Here is a 16,618-nt window from a genome sequence, read left to right as displayed (position 1 = left end):
AAGGCATCATCTTTAATTGTGACTTTAAAGGATTATTGTGGCACCCGATCATGCTTCTAATACCTCTCAGGTCTTCCTGGACTGCCCGGACTGGATGGCTTGGATGGACCAAAAGGCCAAAAAGGTTCTGTAGGAGCTCCAGGTAAAGAAGGGAAATAATGATGTGGAACAGAAAATCTTCTCTTAAATGACTGAATGTGCAGGGAACGATGCACGTTATTTTGATACTTGCCTTGCCCAGAAGATATTAAGGATCAGACTAAACCTTCAGTCAAAATCTGAAGTATGCTTAAGGACACTCCTGCAGTTATTTATGGGGAAAATTTTAAAACTTCCATTACTCATAGTTCTGTTGGAAACTTTCAAGGCTGTTTATAAAATGAAAATGTTCAGTGCAGATGATTCCAATGCGAGCCAAGTCACTGGGTTTTTCACACGTAAAAGATAAAACTAACAAATTAAAAGGAGACATATGAAATCTCAGCCCCATTAAAGTCCATGAGACTTGTGTCACAAACTTAAGAGGAACCTGGATTTCACTCATGTTGATCTGTTTGCAACTTTCAAAAGGTGCTTTTGAAGCACCATTAAAAACCAGTGTTCACCATCTAGCTAGAGATTACAAATTTGTACTGACAGAAAATCCAATCAGTTTACATTTCAAGTTACAAACAATAATGACACTATGTAAAATAATCCCTAAAGAAGAGCATTAAAGTGAGGAGATTCCTTTCTTTGAAAGAGATGAATTGGGGCCAGATTCAACAAAACTACATCCAACTTCCAAGAGAGAACCAGAAAAATAGCACTAGGCAACCCCTACAAGGAAGAACATCTGCAGCTAGTGTTTTTATTCTGCACATCTGTATTTGTACTCACTATAAGCTTTATATACGTAATTGTTTTCCTATAAAGGTCAAAGTGAAACAGGGCCCCCAGGATATTCAGGAGAACTTGGACCAAAAGGACAGAGAGGTGAACCTGGATGGCCTGGTATTTCCATTCCAGGCCCTCCTGGAGAAAGAGGATTCCCAGGATTTCCAGGTAAGAAAGGGTTTTCTTCTTAGTGGTGCCCTGCAGAGTTGAAATGAAGCTCATATAGGCTTATAGGCTCTTCCCCTGGTTAGCATGAACATTAATAAATACCTAGGAGATTCTCTCCCTGAAAACATTTCTGTTGTAATAACACACTGATGTTTCCCAAGTAGATACAGAGACCCCAGTATTTGTTGTTTATTATGTTACAGGAGAGGAAAGAGTGAGAATAGAAAATGATGGACTTGGACAGGGTCAGGGAACTGCTAGGTGGAGTTGCCTCTTGGGAAGAAATTCCTGAAGAGAGTGCAAGAGGTCTGGTAGACACAGAAATATAGTAAATCTATCAACTATTCTGATGCAAATTCAAGATGGAACTGTATCACAAGATTACTGTGGTTATTTAAGAGCCTCAGTGATACAGGAATTGCATAGAAATAGTGAAAAACAAGTGTCTGAAGAACAGCCACTAAGAAAGTTAAGAGATTGGAGCGTCTGTCATATGAGGAGAGGCTGAGAGATTGAGAATTGCTTAGCTTCCAGAAGGCAGCTCAGGGGAGATTTTATCAATGTGTGTAAGTACCTGATGGGAAAGACATGGAGACAGATTCTTCATAGTGCTTTCCAGTGACAGGACAAGAGACAATAGGCACAAACTGACAAACACGAAATGCTATTTAAATATAGGGAAAAGTTCTGTGTTCCTTGTGAGGGTAATTGAATACAGAGAAGTTATGAAGTGTCCGTCCTTGGAGATACTCAAAGCCCAGCTGGACAGGCTCCTGGGCAACCTGCTTTAGATGACCCTGCTTTGAGGAGACTGACTAGAATGACTCCAGAGGCTCATTCAAGCCTCAGCAATGCTGCGATTAGCTTCTATGACATTAGCTTTACTCTACCAAACCTTGCCACAGTGTCACGTAACACACAGAAGAAAAATAGTGGTGAGGTGAATTATTGTAAAATGAAGACATGGTCATTTTTCTCAATTCAGTTACTAAATCATGAACTGGGAGAGTCAACAGAATGGCGCTGTTGAGGAAAAAAAAGGGGGGAAAAAAAAAATCATTCTAAGATGTGTTAACACTGCTTGACATAGGATGGGCAAGGCCTCCTATGGTATAGAATCATAGAATCATAGAATCATAGAATCGTAAGGGTTGGAAAGGACCTTAAGATCATCTAGTTCCAACCCCCCTGCCATGGGCAGGGACACCTTGCCCTAAACCATGTGGCTCAAGGCTCTGTCCAACCTGGCCTTGAACACCGCCAGGGATGGAGCATCCACAACCTCCCTGGGCAACCCGTTCCAGTGCTTCACCACCCTCACTGTAAAGAACTTCTTCCTTATATCTAATCTAAACTTCCTCTGTTTAAGTTTGAACCCATTACCCCTTGTCCTACCACTACAGTCCCTAAGGAAGAGTCCCTCCCCAGCATCCTTGTAGACCCCCTTCAGATACTGGAAGGCTGCTATGAGGTCACCACGCAGCCTTCTCTTCTCCAGGCTGAACAGCCCCAACTTTCTCAGCCTGTCTTCATATGGGAGGTGCTCCAGCCCTCTTATCATCCTCGTGGCCCTCCTCTGGACTCGCTCCAACAGCTCCATGTCCTTTTTATGTTGAGGACACCAGAACTGTACGCAGTACTCCAAGTGGGGTCTCACAAGAGCAGAGTAGAAGGGCAGGATCACCTCCTTTGACCTGCTGGTCATGCTTCTTTTGATGCAGCCCAGGATACGGTTGGCTTTCTGGGCTGCAAGCGCACACTGCCGGCTCATGTTAAGCTTCTCGTCAACCAACACCCCCAAGTCCTTTTCTGCAGGGCTGCTCTGAATCTCTTCTCTGCCCAGCCTGTAGCAGTGCCTGGGGGTGCCCTGACCCAGGTGTAGGACCTTGCACTTGGCTTGGTTAAACTTCATAAGGTTGGCATTGGCCCACCTCACAAGCGTGTCAAGGTCCCTCTGGATGGCATCCCTTCCCTCCAGCGTATCAACCGAACCACACAGCTTGGTGTCATCGGCAAACTTGCTGAGGGCGCACTCAATCCCACTGTCCATGTCACCGACAAAGATGTTGAACAGGACCGGTCCCAACACCGATCCCTGAGGGACACCACTCGTTACAGGTTTCCAACTGGTCATCGAGCCATTTACCACAACTCTTTGCGTGCGGCCATCGAGCCAGTTTTTTATCCACCGAGTGGTCCATCTATCAAATTGATGTCTCTCCAATTTAGAGACAAGGATGTCATGTGGGACAGTGTTCAGCTTTGACAAATTAGGGAGAACTCACTACAGAGTAAATGAAAGCATGAGATTTGGGTGTTTTGGTTTTTTTGTAGAAAAGAGAAGGCATTTTCATTAGCCTAATCCCTGGTATATTCAGTGTACAAGTGAGAACATACCTTACCCGTGACATGTCAGCATTCTTCTAGTTAGTTACTTCTCTAATTTAACAAAAAAAAAAAAAAAAAAAAAAAAAAAAAAAAAAAACGTAAAGGTAAAAAGCTTAGATTCTTTTTTTAGTTTTTTCCCCAATGTGACCCTTTAGGTAGAAGAGGACCTGTTGGACCCACTGGACCTATGGGAAGATCTCCTGATAGTGCTTCTCCTGGTCCTCCAGGTGATCAAGGACCACCTGGTTTAGATGGCATCAGAGGTATTAAAATTAAAAGTACCTAATTCGATCATGTAAAAAGCCACTGAGGCTACTAGAAGTCACTGGGTTGCTGTCTGTGGAACAACATATAAAAGTGCATAGGGAAAAAAGAAACCAATCAATACCTCCATGAATACACAGCGAGGTGAACGCTGGATAGATCACCAGAGCAACGATAAAATACAGATCTCCAGATTCAGTTTCCTGGCCTGTAAGGTAACAAGGTACAAGTCTTGTTGCTACGTATCTCGGTTTCCACCAAAGCAAACAGGAATAAGACTACTGGTTCCTCATCCTAGGCAAGAAGGCTAAAACACATTATCCAGAGCCTGCCTTTGTTGGTAAACCCAGAAAAAGCTTTCCAGTTTAAATCCAGCCCTGGAAAAGCTAAAGCTGGACACTCTTTTGTAGGCATTTATGTAGACCTCACTTCTGTTACAGCTAGGGGTTGCCAATTCCAATAGATTCTGGTCCTCAAATGGAGGTCTTTCAAGCTGTGCTGACCCCCTACATTAAGCATTATTTGAACCCTTCCTCACCCAGTACGAAGACTTACTTCCTATTGGGAAACAGGGAAGGGAGATAAGAAGGGTAACCAACACTGTAATAAATATGGAGAAACATTGTCTCAATGCATGTAACATTAACTTGCCGTCTTTTGCTTCCACAAAAGCTACATAATTTGGGGAGCTATTCCTATTATTGTCTTCCTTACAATGCCTTGGACAAAGGCTAATGGTAGTATTGCCAAAAAACATGCAAGGGCTTTCCTTTATCCCAGAGGAAAAAAAAAAAGGGCGGGGGGGGGAAGCCCGATGGAATATGTCTCTTTTTACATGTTTGTGCTTTGTTCATATATTAAGAATAAAGCTCTTTTACCATAGGTCTGCCTGGGAATCCTGGTCCTCCTGGAGAGACTACCTTTGTGCGAGGAGATCCAGGTGATATCGGTCTTCGAGGGGCACCAGGTAATCCTGGACAACGAGGGCGACAAGGAGCCAGAGGTCTTCCAGGGAACCAAGGAAGAGCAGGCCTAAAGGGTATGATCTCAGATGTTTTTAACCAGCATGTGCACTTATGCCCAGCCCTATGCAACTGAGCTTCATGCACAGGGAATTGCCATTGGAGACTGAGCCAGACATTAGAAGTAGGGTGGACATTCGTTGCTCTCCCCTGTTACCTACCAATAAGATAAGGAAGATCAGTGTAAAGTCAGATTCACATGTACTGCTTCAACGACTTGTTGGAAGACTCTCCGACCAACCTGAGGATGATGCAGTAAAACTTTTGAGTCTGCCAGGTAAAGCAAACCTTGACCTCTCTGCAGGGGTGTTGAGAAACTATGGATAATGCAGATGTGTTTGAACTAAGAGTCTCACATATGCCCCATATTAATAGCTTTGGACTTTCAACAGATTCTTTTAGTTTGAAAACAGGGATCTAGATACTCTGCTTCTTCTGCATGCTGCAGAGAAGTCCTATCTACACCAGACCCTTCCAACCTCTAAAAAAAGAAAAGTCATAGATATTAATTCAGTTCGAGACCAGGAAGTGAAGAGGGAAATGGGCATTTCTTTCTGGGAGAGAACAGAGTTGAGCTGTCCCAACTGTTTTTTTATTACTCAAGCAGCCAGACTTCCTCTTATTAATGCATTCACCTTCTTGGGATGCAAGACGCATGTAACTGCACAACTGTTTTCTTTCCAGGTCCTATGGGAAGCCATGGCCCACAAGGTCCACCTGGTGCTACAGGACAACCAGGAGATGAAGGTTTTCAAGGAAAACCTGGTCCCAGAGGTCCCACAGGTATTTATGAACTTGTTGCTCATTGTCACTCAGTTGTAACCATTCTCTTTCTATTCATGTATAATCTTACTAATGTTTACTTGCATACAGACAATTTAAACAATGTCAGAAAAAAACTCGATTTCTCATGTGAGTTGTGTAAAAATTTCTGAGCTATGTTTCTAATGTCACATCATGTAAGTGATTTCAGTTCTCATTCCATTCTTTAATTTACATGACTGAAACTTGTTTCTGCCTGCACCACGATGGCCACAATCTGCTCTCCACTTTTCCAATCCTTCAGGTTTCATAGGTAAGTTTATGACTATTGATAATTTTTTTCATGTGGGGTTCCTTCTGTGTAGATACATTCTACTCTTCTTAGAAGGTATTCTTGGCTTGGCTACTAGAAATAGAAGATACTGCTAGAAAAACATAGTTCTAATAGATTTTTCACATAAGTAGCTAGCACTTAAAAGCAGACCAATATCATGATAATACTACATTGAGAACTCTCATGCTACGATGTCAGTTACACTAGTAAAACACACTTGTTTCAAGTTATCTTTTTGGGTTTTGGTTGTCACACAAGATGCTTTCTAACCAGCAATTTAGCAAACACTTAAATCCTAACACTGGATTACTAAAAACACTGAACTCTTACTTTGACTAAATTGATCCTATTCTGCTTTTGTTCCAAAACGCAAATAGCCAATAGTTCCCAGTAACTTTCAATACATAAAATGTGGCCTTTATTTTTATTATTATAATTACTTCAAATGGATATTGCGGGTTAGCTTCTTTGGCCTGCTTATTGATGGTTTTGCAGCCACATAACAGGCAAAGTACAGTAAAACACTGTGCTAAGGTGTTTGTGTGGAAGTTAGGTAGACTTCAGGCTTTAACACAAACCAGTTTGCGGCACATTAAGACAGAAACTGTACACCAAGTATTTGAAACATATCAGCTAGCATGTACTTGCTAACATATACTTGCCATGCTGTTAAATGCTGCTAAAAGAGTAAAATTAAAAGCAGTGAGACTTTAAAAATCTTGAATTATTAATACTTGAAGTATGCACTTTAATAGCAAAATCAGTTACGTTGTTTTTTCACGTGGGAGCTATTAACCAATCTTCTGTCTACTTCACTTTCCTATTACACATTCAAGGTGACCCTGGTGAACCAGGAAAAACAGATGATTCATGCCCTACAATCCCAGGGCCTCCTGGGGAAGCAGGGCAAAGAGGAGATGATGGCTCTGTGGGATTACCAGGGCCAATAGGCCATCCTGGACCTCCAGGTAAGCTTTTATTTTGAAAGCTTGGGTGTCTATTTTAGCCATTTAGACAACAAAGTGGGAAAGGTCAGAAATGTCAGTGTTGCTTTTCTATGTTTTACCCTCTCTCTTTCCCTTAAACACTTACTAACGGTCTCCATAAACATGTAGTGGGCTCATTAATGCTGAGAATGATGGATCAATATAGCTGAACCAGGCTGCTTGAGCCTGCCTGCACTGCGTTCCCTTTTCCTAGGCCAGGAAGGGCAAAAGTATCAGGCACTGTTAAGAAAAAGAGTTCAGTTTCAGTGAAATATCTAGTTTTATGTATCTCAATTGATTTGCCAACTCTATTTCTGGGGTTGAATTCTTGTTTTTCCATTATATACATATATATAAAATATATAATTAAAACAGTTTCTGTAAAACCAGATGATACAATGATAGATACTTGCACTGGTTTTATGAAACAAACACCTAGTAATGCTTTTTGTTTCATTAAAATAGCAGTATTCCAATTTTCTCTCCTGGCTTGGAAGGCAAACTGGAGGTTTTACTTGCAAAAGCAATGTGTATTAGTAGAGCTTCAGTGTACGTGAGCTTTGGTGAAATACCATGCGACCAACATTGAGAAGCTGTTAAATTGTTTTGACTGGTTTAGATTTTCTTAATGAATCCAGTAAAAAGTAACATGGGGAAAGTTTGAATATTGTGAGACAACCTTGAATTACTCGGTCTGCAGGTTAAATAGCAAAATTTGCAAGGAATGAAACACTGTTAATGAGAAACAACTGTGGTGAAAACCGTTTCTTACCAAAAGAGGAAAACCACTGAGTGCAGTAATACCTGACAAGTGTAACTTCATTCAATTCAGATTGTTTAAAGTAGCCCGTGAACAGGATCATCACTATCTGTACCCTGTGTATGGGACTTATCTTGCACTGTTGTGGCCACACCTTCTTATCTGCCAATGTATAAAAATGCATGTACAGATGGGAAATATAAAAAGATGTGGCCATCAGGCGCCTAAAAGCATCTTTACCCTTCCCAGCTGGATGTAATCCAACCCTGCAGTCCCTCCCTGTTCTGTAAGTACTGTAATACATGCAGTACTTCACAGGAACTTCAGTACATGTTTAAAGACTTCGCTGAATTGGGTTCTAAAAGATGAAGGCCTGCCACAGGATGAGTTATAACTCATTACATGGTACAGATACTGATGCCATACTGTACTATCTTCTGCAAAAGGTTTGTCATGATAATGTTTGTTAGTGCTTTGATTTCAACTGTAAATCACACAAGCTCTGTAGAGAGGGCATAAAACCTTATCAGCAATTGCTGTTGCTAAAGTCATGCCTCTGAGCTACTCAGCTTTCATCACAAGTTGAAAATGTTGTAAAGAGAATTCCCAGCAGAAAGCAGTCCTGCACCTCTTTGTCCTGAAGCATCATTTCTTGGTGGTGTCAGTTCTGCTGGCTGGCCCTTTGCATGCTCTGTATGTTTCAACAATGTACAACCTTTAAATGCAGCCACATGAACGGAAAATGCATATTTTGTATTTATGTAGGAGAAAAAGGTGAAGAAGGGTCATGTGGCCTGCCAGGTCGAGATGGCTTACCTGGGGTACCTGGACCACCAGGTGACCAAGGGCATATAGGACAGCAAGGATGTGCTGGGCCGCGAGGTAAGAATGGAACATGACTTTCGGGTGAGAGATGTGTGAGATGATGTAGAGACTAAGTTTTCTCTCTGTTCCGCCAGTTCATGTATGAATATATCCAACACTAGCCTGAGATATCATGACCTTTCTTTCCCTCTCTCAGTTCAAGCACTCACAGTGACATCTGTGAATGATTTCATAACACATATAAATAATTATCGGAAGAGAATTTATCTCAGCATCCATTATTAACCAGAAAGGCAATTAACCACACATGCTTACAAACCATATATCAATAGGTATGCATTTCTGAGTCAGAGCTAATGGTGGAACTGTCTGTGAGTAATTAAAATTGTATTTTAACTGTGACTGCTGTTTAATAAATGAATGGTTTAATACATATGCGAGGAAAGGGCATTGACTGCTACTGCAGGGATTCAAATTCAGTCCAAACAAGTCATCCTACCAAGTCTGGGAAATCATTACCCACCTCATTTCATTTCTTAGCACAGGACAGAAGCACAATAGAAAAGCCAACTGTCAAGCAGCCAGTGGCAATCTAGGTCATGTCTCTCCCATAAGAAGGATAACATCAGTCTACTGGTGTCTTTATTGCCCATGACAACCTGTGAAGTTGTATTATATTCTGTCAGGAACCCCTTACTGAACACTTAAATACAGCAAAAATTCACACTAGCTGTGTTCATACAAGTAAATTTCTTCTACCCTTTCTCCTATATATAAGGTCCACCTGGCCAGACTGGTATCCCAGGGCCACCAGGCCCCCATATTAGATCTGCAAGTGGATTTTTACTCGTCCTTCACAGCCAGTCAGACAGAGAACCACTCTGTCCACAAGGGATGCCAAAATTATGGACTGGCTATAGTCTGCTGTACCTGGAAGGACAAGAAAAAGCTCATAATCAAGATCTTGGTATGTATTGTAGTACATAATTGCTCTCTGGTTAAGATCTAATATGGAGCGATCTATACAGTGAAGGACAAGTCAAATGGAGCACACTCTAGAATCATCAATTACTTATTTTCTACAGAGTTAAAGCTATTTTACACTGATTATAATGAACTTGGTTATGCTGCCCTCTTCTGTGACCCATCTAAATGGCTTTCTGCTGTTATGCAGTTGAAGAAAAATAAAAATTAAATTAAAAAAAAAAAAAAAAAAAAAAAAAAAGGTATTTCTACCTTTAAGTAACTTGGATTAAAATTACTGAGAGATGAGTAGTTTTTTTCACTTGTCCTGGCTAGTCATTTTGGGCTGTCTTTAAACTCAATGGAGAGATTTTCCTAGATCAGGAATCGCATTTTGCCACTCTGAAATAACTCCCTGGAGGATCTGCTCCTTTTTACTTTAGAGACAGCTTGGGAAAAAGTGCTGGTTAAGTTAGGTAGTTACAACTGGATAGTATAAATATGCTTTACAAATAAAATTATAAAGCATGTGTACAGTGGAATTGTGTGCTTTTAAAAGTCAGAATCATAGAATCATAGAATCAGAATCGTAAGGGTTGGAAAGGACCTTAAGATCATCTAGTTCCAACCCCCCTGCCATGGGCAGGGACACCTTGCCCTAAACCATGTGGCTCAAGGCTCTGTCCAACCTGGCCTTGAACACCGCCAGGGATGGAGCATCCACAACCTCCCTGGGCAACCCATTCCAGTGCTTCACCACCCTCACTGTAAAGAACTTCTTCCTTATATCTAATCTAAACTTCCTCTGTTTAAGTTTGAACCCATTACCCCTTGTCCTACCACTACAGTCCCTAAGGAAGAGTCCCTCCCCAGCATCCTTGTAGACCCCCTTCAGATACTGGAAGGCTGCTATGAGGTCACCACGCAGCCTTCTCTTCTCCAGGCTGAACAGCCCCAACTTTCTCAGCCTGTCTTCATATGGGAGGTGCTCCAGCCCTCTTATCATCCTCGTGGCCCTCCTCTGGACTCGCTCCAACAGCTCCATGTCCTTTTTATGTTGAGGACACCAGAACTGTACGCAGTACTCCAAGTGAGGTCTCACAAGAGCAGAGTAGAGGGGCAGGATCACCTCCTTCGACCTGCTGGTCACGCTTCTTTTGATGCAGCCCAGGATACGGTTGCTAATGTTTTTTGTATAAGACAAATTTCTCCCAAAGACAGCTCCTTTGGTGTCTTGGGTCATCTGTATCTTCTACAATTCTGACTAAAACTGGCTGTCTGAGTAAGCTGATTGACTTGCAGCCTGAGAAACTGATTGGCAGCAACTTGCACAGAAGAAATACCCTACATTCTTGTTGACGTGCTATACAAGAGGCAGAGAACTCTCCTAGGAGGAAAGGCCAAGGACCTAATAAGCTGGACAGAAAAAAAAAAAAAGTGTTTAAAGGAGCAATAAAAAAAAAAGATATTTTTAGTACAGCAGCGTTGTTTTGAAATGTTTTCACTACTGTGTGTTTGGCATTCCCCAGGAGAGCCAGCTGCTAACAGAATGCTGTTATAAGCCATTCTGTTACCAGCTGGCTCTTCTGCCAGCATATAACAGTGAAAATAAGATTCAAAGAAAATAAGGTCCTTGTTTCCTGTGACCTGCGTGTTCTTTTTGCGGCATTTTCCTTACCTAGGCTGCTCCATATCCTTTATTAGTACTGGAACAGAATATTACCAGTGATAAACAAAACTGGCTTCAGTATAGAAATGTCACAAGGCAGTAAGATTTAAGGGCATTACAGAAATCATACATCACACACAAAGTTCAAGGCAGAACATATATGCAGTGCTTATTATTGTTAACTAACTAGGTCATTGTGAAACTGTTCCAAATTCAGTTCTGGAAGCACATCACCTCTGAAGTATGCACTAGTCACTTCTTAATTCCCACTGTTGTCTGCCTAATGAGCATTTTGCAGGATTGTCTCTACAAAATCCCTCAATCCTTTTATTGCACTGTGAGAGTCTGTGAAACCTTTCAGGAAGGCAGTAGAACAGCTGCCGAGATTCCTGCTTAATGCACCGGTACCAACAGCTTGTCATACGTTACAAAATTTTCCTATTTATCAGCACTGGCGTTTGGTTTCTCACTGCTCCTGATGAGTCTGTAAATAGCCAATCTCCTCTCAAACCAGCCGCCATCTCTTGCCTCGTTTATTTTTCAGCCTTGGCACAGCTAAGAAATTTGTTATCATAAGCGTTTCCCATGATGACAAACTACATCATGTTTAACTACTGGATTGTGACAAATATTATTGGTCAAAGGAAGATACTTAATGGTAAAAAAAGTTTCTGTTTTCATTATAACTGGCTATTTTGGAGAGGGCTGGGGAAGTTTAAGATCTGTGAGTTACATAACTCCAGTTAAGATACAGAGTTTTGCAGCAACATTGGCCAGGATGCTATTGTCAACTTACCTAGAAAGAAGGGGAGTAATTTTCATCATTTGTTATTATTTTCAGGTCTGGCAGGATCTTGTCTTCCTGTGTTTAATACCATGCCATTTGCTTACTGTAATATCAACCAACTTTGTTACTATGCCAGTCGAAACGATAAGTCTTACTGGTTGTCGAGTGCTGCTCCTTTACCAATGACACCACTCTCTGAAGAAGAAATACAACCATATATAAGCAGATGTGCTGTATGTGAGGCCCCAGCCCAAGCAGTAGCAGTTCACAGCCAAGATCAGTCAATTCCTCCCTGCCCGGTGAACTGGAGGAGTCTTTGGATAGGATATTCCTTTTTGATGGTAAGAGCCTGGCCACATGATCAAATATTTAAGTATCTTTCACACAGCTTTTGTGTTCTAAAGATTCAAAGATTTTTAGGTCTGAAAAGTAAACTATCCAATCTCTAGCAAATATTAAGAAGGAAAATTCATAAAAAGAAACAAGATGAGGGTTAGTTCCAAATTGCAGAACCTGGCTATAGCTATATATACTAAAGTCATAGCCTTAAACTACACATTTCTTAATGTTACAAAGATTTTGCCTGCTTGTCTTTAATAAATAATGGGATTTTCATGTACTAAGACACACTTTTCAGAATTATAGGTCCAAGCCTTTCTAATGCCATTGCCTAGTCACATTTGCAACTGTTTAGGTAACAACATCATTTAGACCTGACTGGCATTACTTTTCTTGAGTTTGATAAATACCAGAAAATATAAATTAGCTGGCTCTAGACTTAGGAGATTCACTCATTACAGAACAAATTAAGATTTTTTTCCAGCAAAGGAAGCTTACTCCAAGTTAAGATCACCAAAACCAGTACAGTTAAAAGCAAATAAAGTCAGAAGAAAAGACAAATCAACATAATTTACCTATTTTTCATGCACAGTTATCAAGTTCTTCCATTGTTCTTCCCAGCACACTGGATCTGGTGATCAGGGTGGTGGACAGTCCCTTATGTCACCTGGAAGTTGCCTAGAAGACTTCAGATCAGCACCATTCATTGAATGCCAGGGTCAGCGGGGAACATGCCAATTTTTTGCTAATGAATACAGTTTCTGGTTAACAACTGTGGTACCTGAATTGCAGTTTGCATCAGCTCCCCTATCAGGAACTCTTAAAGAAGGACAAGAGCAGAGGAAAAAAATCAGTAGATGCCAAGTATGCCTGAAGCATGGCTAACAAGCCAAACAAGCCCAGTTAAAATTAATTGAAAAGAAATAGTAGCACGGTGATAAAACAGGTGAAATTATCTGCGTGATGAATAGAAGAAGTGTTAGGTCAGTTGTCTGAACTTGAAGCTACTACATTTTGTTCATTTTTTGCTTCTTTTTTTTGGAAATACACCACCAAAAAAAGAACCATCACCTATAAGATACTTACGGAACCATAGCTCTCGAGATGCTTTGTATTTTTTAAAGCATTGATTGTTTAAATGTTTATCAGCCAAAGCACTAATCACCTTTTGAAAAAATTAAAACACATTTATGCCTCCTTCGTTCAGCTAGAAGCCCAGAACTGTTAAATGTGTATTTGAATCATGGTGAAACTACTGAAAACACAGATAACAAATGGAGAATTCATTATGTGCAGAAGGGCCACAAATGCTCCTTTTACCACTTAAATGAGCTGCATTTTACTAGAATGGAATAAAAATGTTTTCCAGCACTTTTCAGTTTGTGTTCACTAAGAGAGGTGCCCCAGCAAAAAGGATTTTCAAGGAAACTAACATCCACATCCAAGGGCCCTAATTCAAAGCAAACTCCCTCTGAAGCCATCACAACTACAACAGGCTGATCAGCCAATTTAAAGTTGGATACACAAACTCAAAGAGCAGGAAAGACAGACATTCCAGTCTCAGGCAGAGGAAAATAAAACAGTCAGAGGGTAAGTCCATTCAAGTGTAAATACATTCAGATGGTGCTACTTCCTTCGGACGGGTTGAAGTCACGTAAGATGGAATAAGGAGTAAGACAAGTAAAACAAGTAAGATGGATTTTTGAATTTGATCTGTGTTCACCTAACTTGAACAAGTACACATCTTAAAGACATCTGAGAGAATCAACAACAAAAAGACCCAATAATCTAAATAAGACATTTCATGGCATTTTACCATCTTGCTCTTTTAAAAACATCATGCAAACCAGTCATGTTTTTCTGTTATTTTGATGCAGAATTTTTGTACCTGTGCCAGTGACAGGTTCTGTAAGCACACATTACAGAGGAGATATATTTTTAAGCTACCACTGATAGGTTAAATATTGAATAGGTGTGTAAATTCCTGTTTCATGCTTAGCTCACTCTCTAAGGCATTTGTCAGAAATACTGTACTAATTCAAAATGAAATCGCAGATAAATTGCTCAATATTACAAAGTGAATAAACCAGACCAAAGTATAAAGCAAAGTATGCTTTCATTCTGCAATTGTTTGTCCAGTGACTACAAGCAGAAAAACAATTGGTAAATTATTCACAGGGAACCTAATTATGAAATTAGGTGTGAAAAGGAATAGCTGAAACTGTTCATGAATAAAAACACTCTTAAAGGCAATGGCCTTATGCTAGTCCCTAAAGTCCAAATTACCCTTCAAGAGCTTCGGTTCTTGCACAGGCCCAGTAAAGAAGTGAATTTTATCTTAACCAGCAGGCAGGATATTAATAGCAACACAGAAAATTATGGTGGTGCACTCAGAGATCATTTGAATTAGAGCCATTTGGGGTGAACTGCTCTGGAATTAAATTCAGAACCTGTGATTTGCAGTGTGGAGACTTGCGCACCCTCACCCTAGCGAACCAAGGCATCTGCGTGGCTAGGAAGCAGGGAAGATGCCTGGCTCTGACTCATGGCAAATCCTCAGGGCAGGGATCAGAATCTTCTCTCTCCTTCAAATCCCTCCACATCAGGACTTCTGGAAGATAACTAGTAGAAGAAAAATACTGCATAGCCTAAGCCCTGGTCTGCTGCTAAGAAGTGTGGCCATTTTAGCTTCATTTTCTGTTCTTCATAAGACAAGAGACACACAAGCCCATTACTGAAAACATCTCTTAAAATTTTCATCTTTTGGTGTATATAGAGCATGTCAAAAGGGAGAAACTAAAAGCAAAACTGACAACAGGTATCACTCATCACAGTGGTGCTGCATTGCAAAAATGGTATTTTTAAAGTGTACTTTAAATTGTTTTGTATACAGTAGCATTTCTGGATTTGAAGTCCATGATTCACATGCTAAAACCAGCTATCAGCACAAGATAACAGAAAAGATGCTTAAACTCCAAACAGAGAAGGTGTTTAGCTGGAGCCTGTGAGCAGACCCAAACTTGCAACTTCCTACAATAGAAGTGCACCTGCCATGGGCCAGACCTGCTGCTCCAAGTCCCCTGGTTGTCATGTGCCTTCCTATCAGCAACATCAGGTTGCTGCTCATCTGGTGTGAAGCGCTGGCTCTGGTTGGCAGCCAGGCACCTACCCAGCTGCTGCCCCCACCCTGAGCAGGACAGGAGAGGAAACAGGAGGAAAAAGAGCAAGAAAACTCATGGGTCAAAAGATAGACAAGGAAATCACCAAGTGCTGGTGTGGGCTAAACAGACTCAACTCAGGGTATTTCATTTATTGCCAGTTAGCGTAAATATTTAATTACTGATGCAGGTTTTGGGAAACGCGTTGCCAAACCTTAAACACTTTTCCTCCCACTTTCTCAGGCTCAACTTCACTCCAGACTCCTCTCTGCCCCCTTGTTATTGGTATGGCTCGCTTCAGCTAGAGGTGGAGCAAAGCATGGCAGGGGGGAGTGTGTGTGCCAGGTACAAAGAGATTTGTTTCTCTGTGCTGCACCTTCCTTCTCACTCCTTTCCTGTACTCTTACACTGGTCATCCATGGGCTGCAGTCCTTTTGAGGTCATACCTGCTCTGGCACAGGTCCTCCAAGGGCTCCAGTCCCTTCAGGGATGTGCCTGCTTTGCCACGGAGTACCCACCTCCTCCAGACCTTGGATTCCTCAGATCAGAAAGCTGCTTAAATTGCAGCTTTATGTGCAGAATTGCATTATTATGTGCAACAAGTTTAAGCAAAACTGAGGAATTCTTCCAACGTAAACTCTTAACCAAACAGTTCTTTCCTACTTTGGCTGGTTCATAAGCACCAGACAAAACCAAAGAAAAGTATCAAAGCAGTCAAAACCTGCAGAATTCTTCTAGTCCATACATGTTTTTGTCAGTGTTTAAAGCAAATTAGACAAACCTTTTCTCCATCAACCCAAGTTGTTTACTTGTTTGAAAAAGATACCCCTAACATCTTAAAGCACACTATTGAGGAAAACCTGAATTTCATCTGCATTACGCCTTCTGTTCCCAGTACACAGCTGGAGGTTGCTGGTCTGCAATGGCTGGGCAGCTCTCTGGGACAGCACACAAGAGCACATCATCAGCCCTCAGCAATTCATTAAATGTTGCCATAATCCAGACTCAGGAAATAAACCACATCCACCTGGGGAATTTGTTTTCTGTTGTTCCACAGTGACCACTGCAAATAAGACCACTTCCCACCAACACCCCAGCCTGGTGCCCAGCCTTCTCAGGTCTCACCAGCAATCCTTCAATAGCTTTTAATTTAATTCCATATGCCATATGTAGAGACAGACTGCAGGACTTCTGTTCTAATGCTTTACATGCATTGGAAACCTCTGGGCAAGAAAGACAAAAACATTCAAGACCATGGGGAAGATTTGTAATGGGGAACAGTTGTTTGCAAGAAGAAGGATTGCTCCAAAGCTGGAG

General features: G+C 41.2%; 2 protein-coding genes and 1 long non-coding RNA gene across 3 annotated transcripts in view; 1 reads left to right on the top strand and 2 right to left on the bottom strand.

The window, feature by feature from the left end:
• COL4A4 (collagen type IV alpha 4 chain) overlaps positions 1-14,251 on the top strand; it is a 73,226-nt gene extending 58,975 nt beyond the window's left edge. The window contains exons 38-48 of the mRNA XM_030495145.1: positions 71-142; positions 916-1,044; positions 3,588-3,695; positions 4,580-4,735; positions 5,403-5,501; positions 5,785-5,793; positions 6,651-6,782; positions 8,326-8,442; positions 9,164-9,352; positions 11,859-12,145; positions 12,765-14,251. Coding sequence (XP_030351005.1) covers positions 71-142; positions 916-1,044; positions 3,588-3,695; positions 4,580-4,735; positions 5,403-5,501; positions 5,785-5,793; positions 6,651-6,782; positions 8,326-8,442; positions 9,164-9,352; positions 11,859-12,145; positions 12,765-13,028 — 1,562 coding nt within the window. The 3' untranslated portion in view covers positions 13,029-14,251. The remainder of the gene's footprint in view (positions 1-70; positions 143-915; positions 1,045-3,587; positions 3,696-4,579; positions 4,736-5,402; positions 5,502-5,784; positions 5,794-6,650; positions 6,783-8,325; positions 8,443-9,163; positions 9,353-11,858; positions 12,146-12,764) is intronic.
• On the bottom strand, positions 3,382-3,652 carry LOC115611760. The gene is made up of 2 exons (XR_003992686.1): positions 3,581-3,652; positions 3,382-3,481 (listed from the first exon to the last, which is right to left on the bottom strand). It is a non-coding gene; the product is annotated as an uncharacterized LOC115611760 (long non-coding RNA).
• The window catches only part of RHBDD1 (rhomboid domain containing 1), a 58,228-nt gene continuing 49,715 nt past the window's right edge, over positions 8,106-16,618 (bottom strand). The window contains exons 8-9 of the transcript XR_003992681.1: positions 12,719-12,962; positions 8,106-9,315 (exon numbers count right to left, since the gene is read on the bottom strand). The gene's annotated coding sequence lies outside the window, so the exon portion shown is untranslated. The remainder of the gene's footprint in view (positions 9,316-12,718; positions 12,963-16,618) is intronic.

The sequence above is a fragment of the Strigops habroptila genome, chromosome 8 (assembly GCF_004027225.2).
Source record: "Strigops habroptila isolate Jane chromosome 8, bStrHab1.2.pri, whole genome shotgun sequence".
NCBI lineage: Eukaryota > Metazoa > Chordata > Aves > Psittaciformes > Psittacidae > Strigops > Strigops habroptila.
This window is presented reverse-complemented; position numbering and strand designations above follow the sequence as displayed.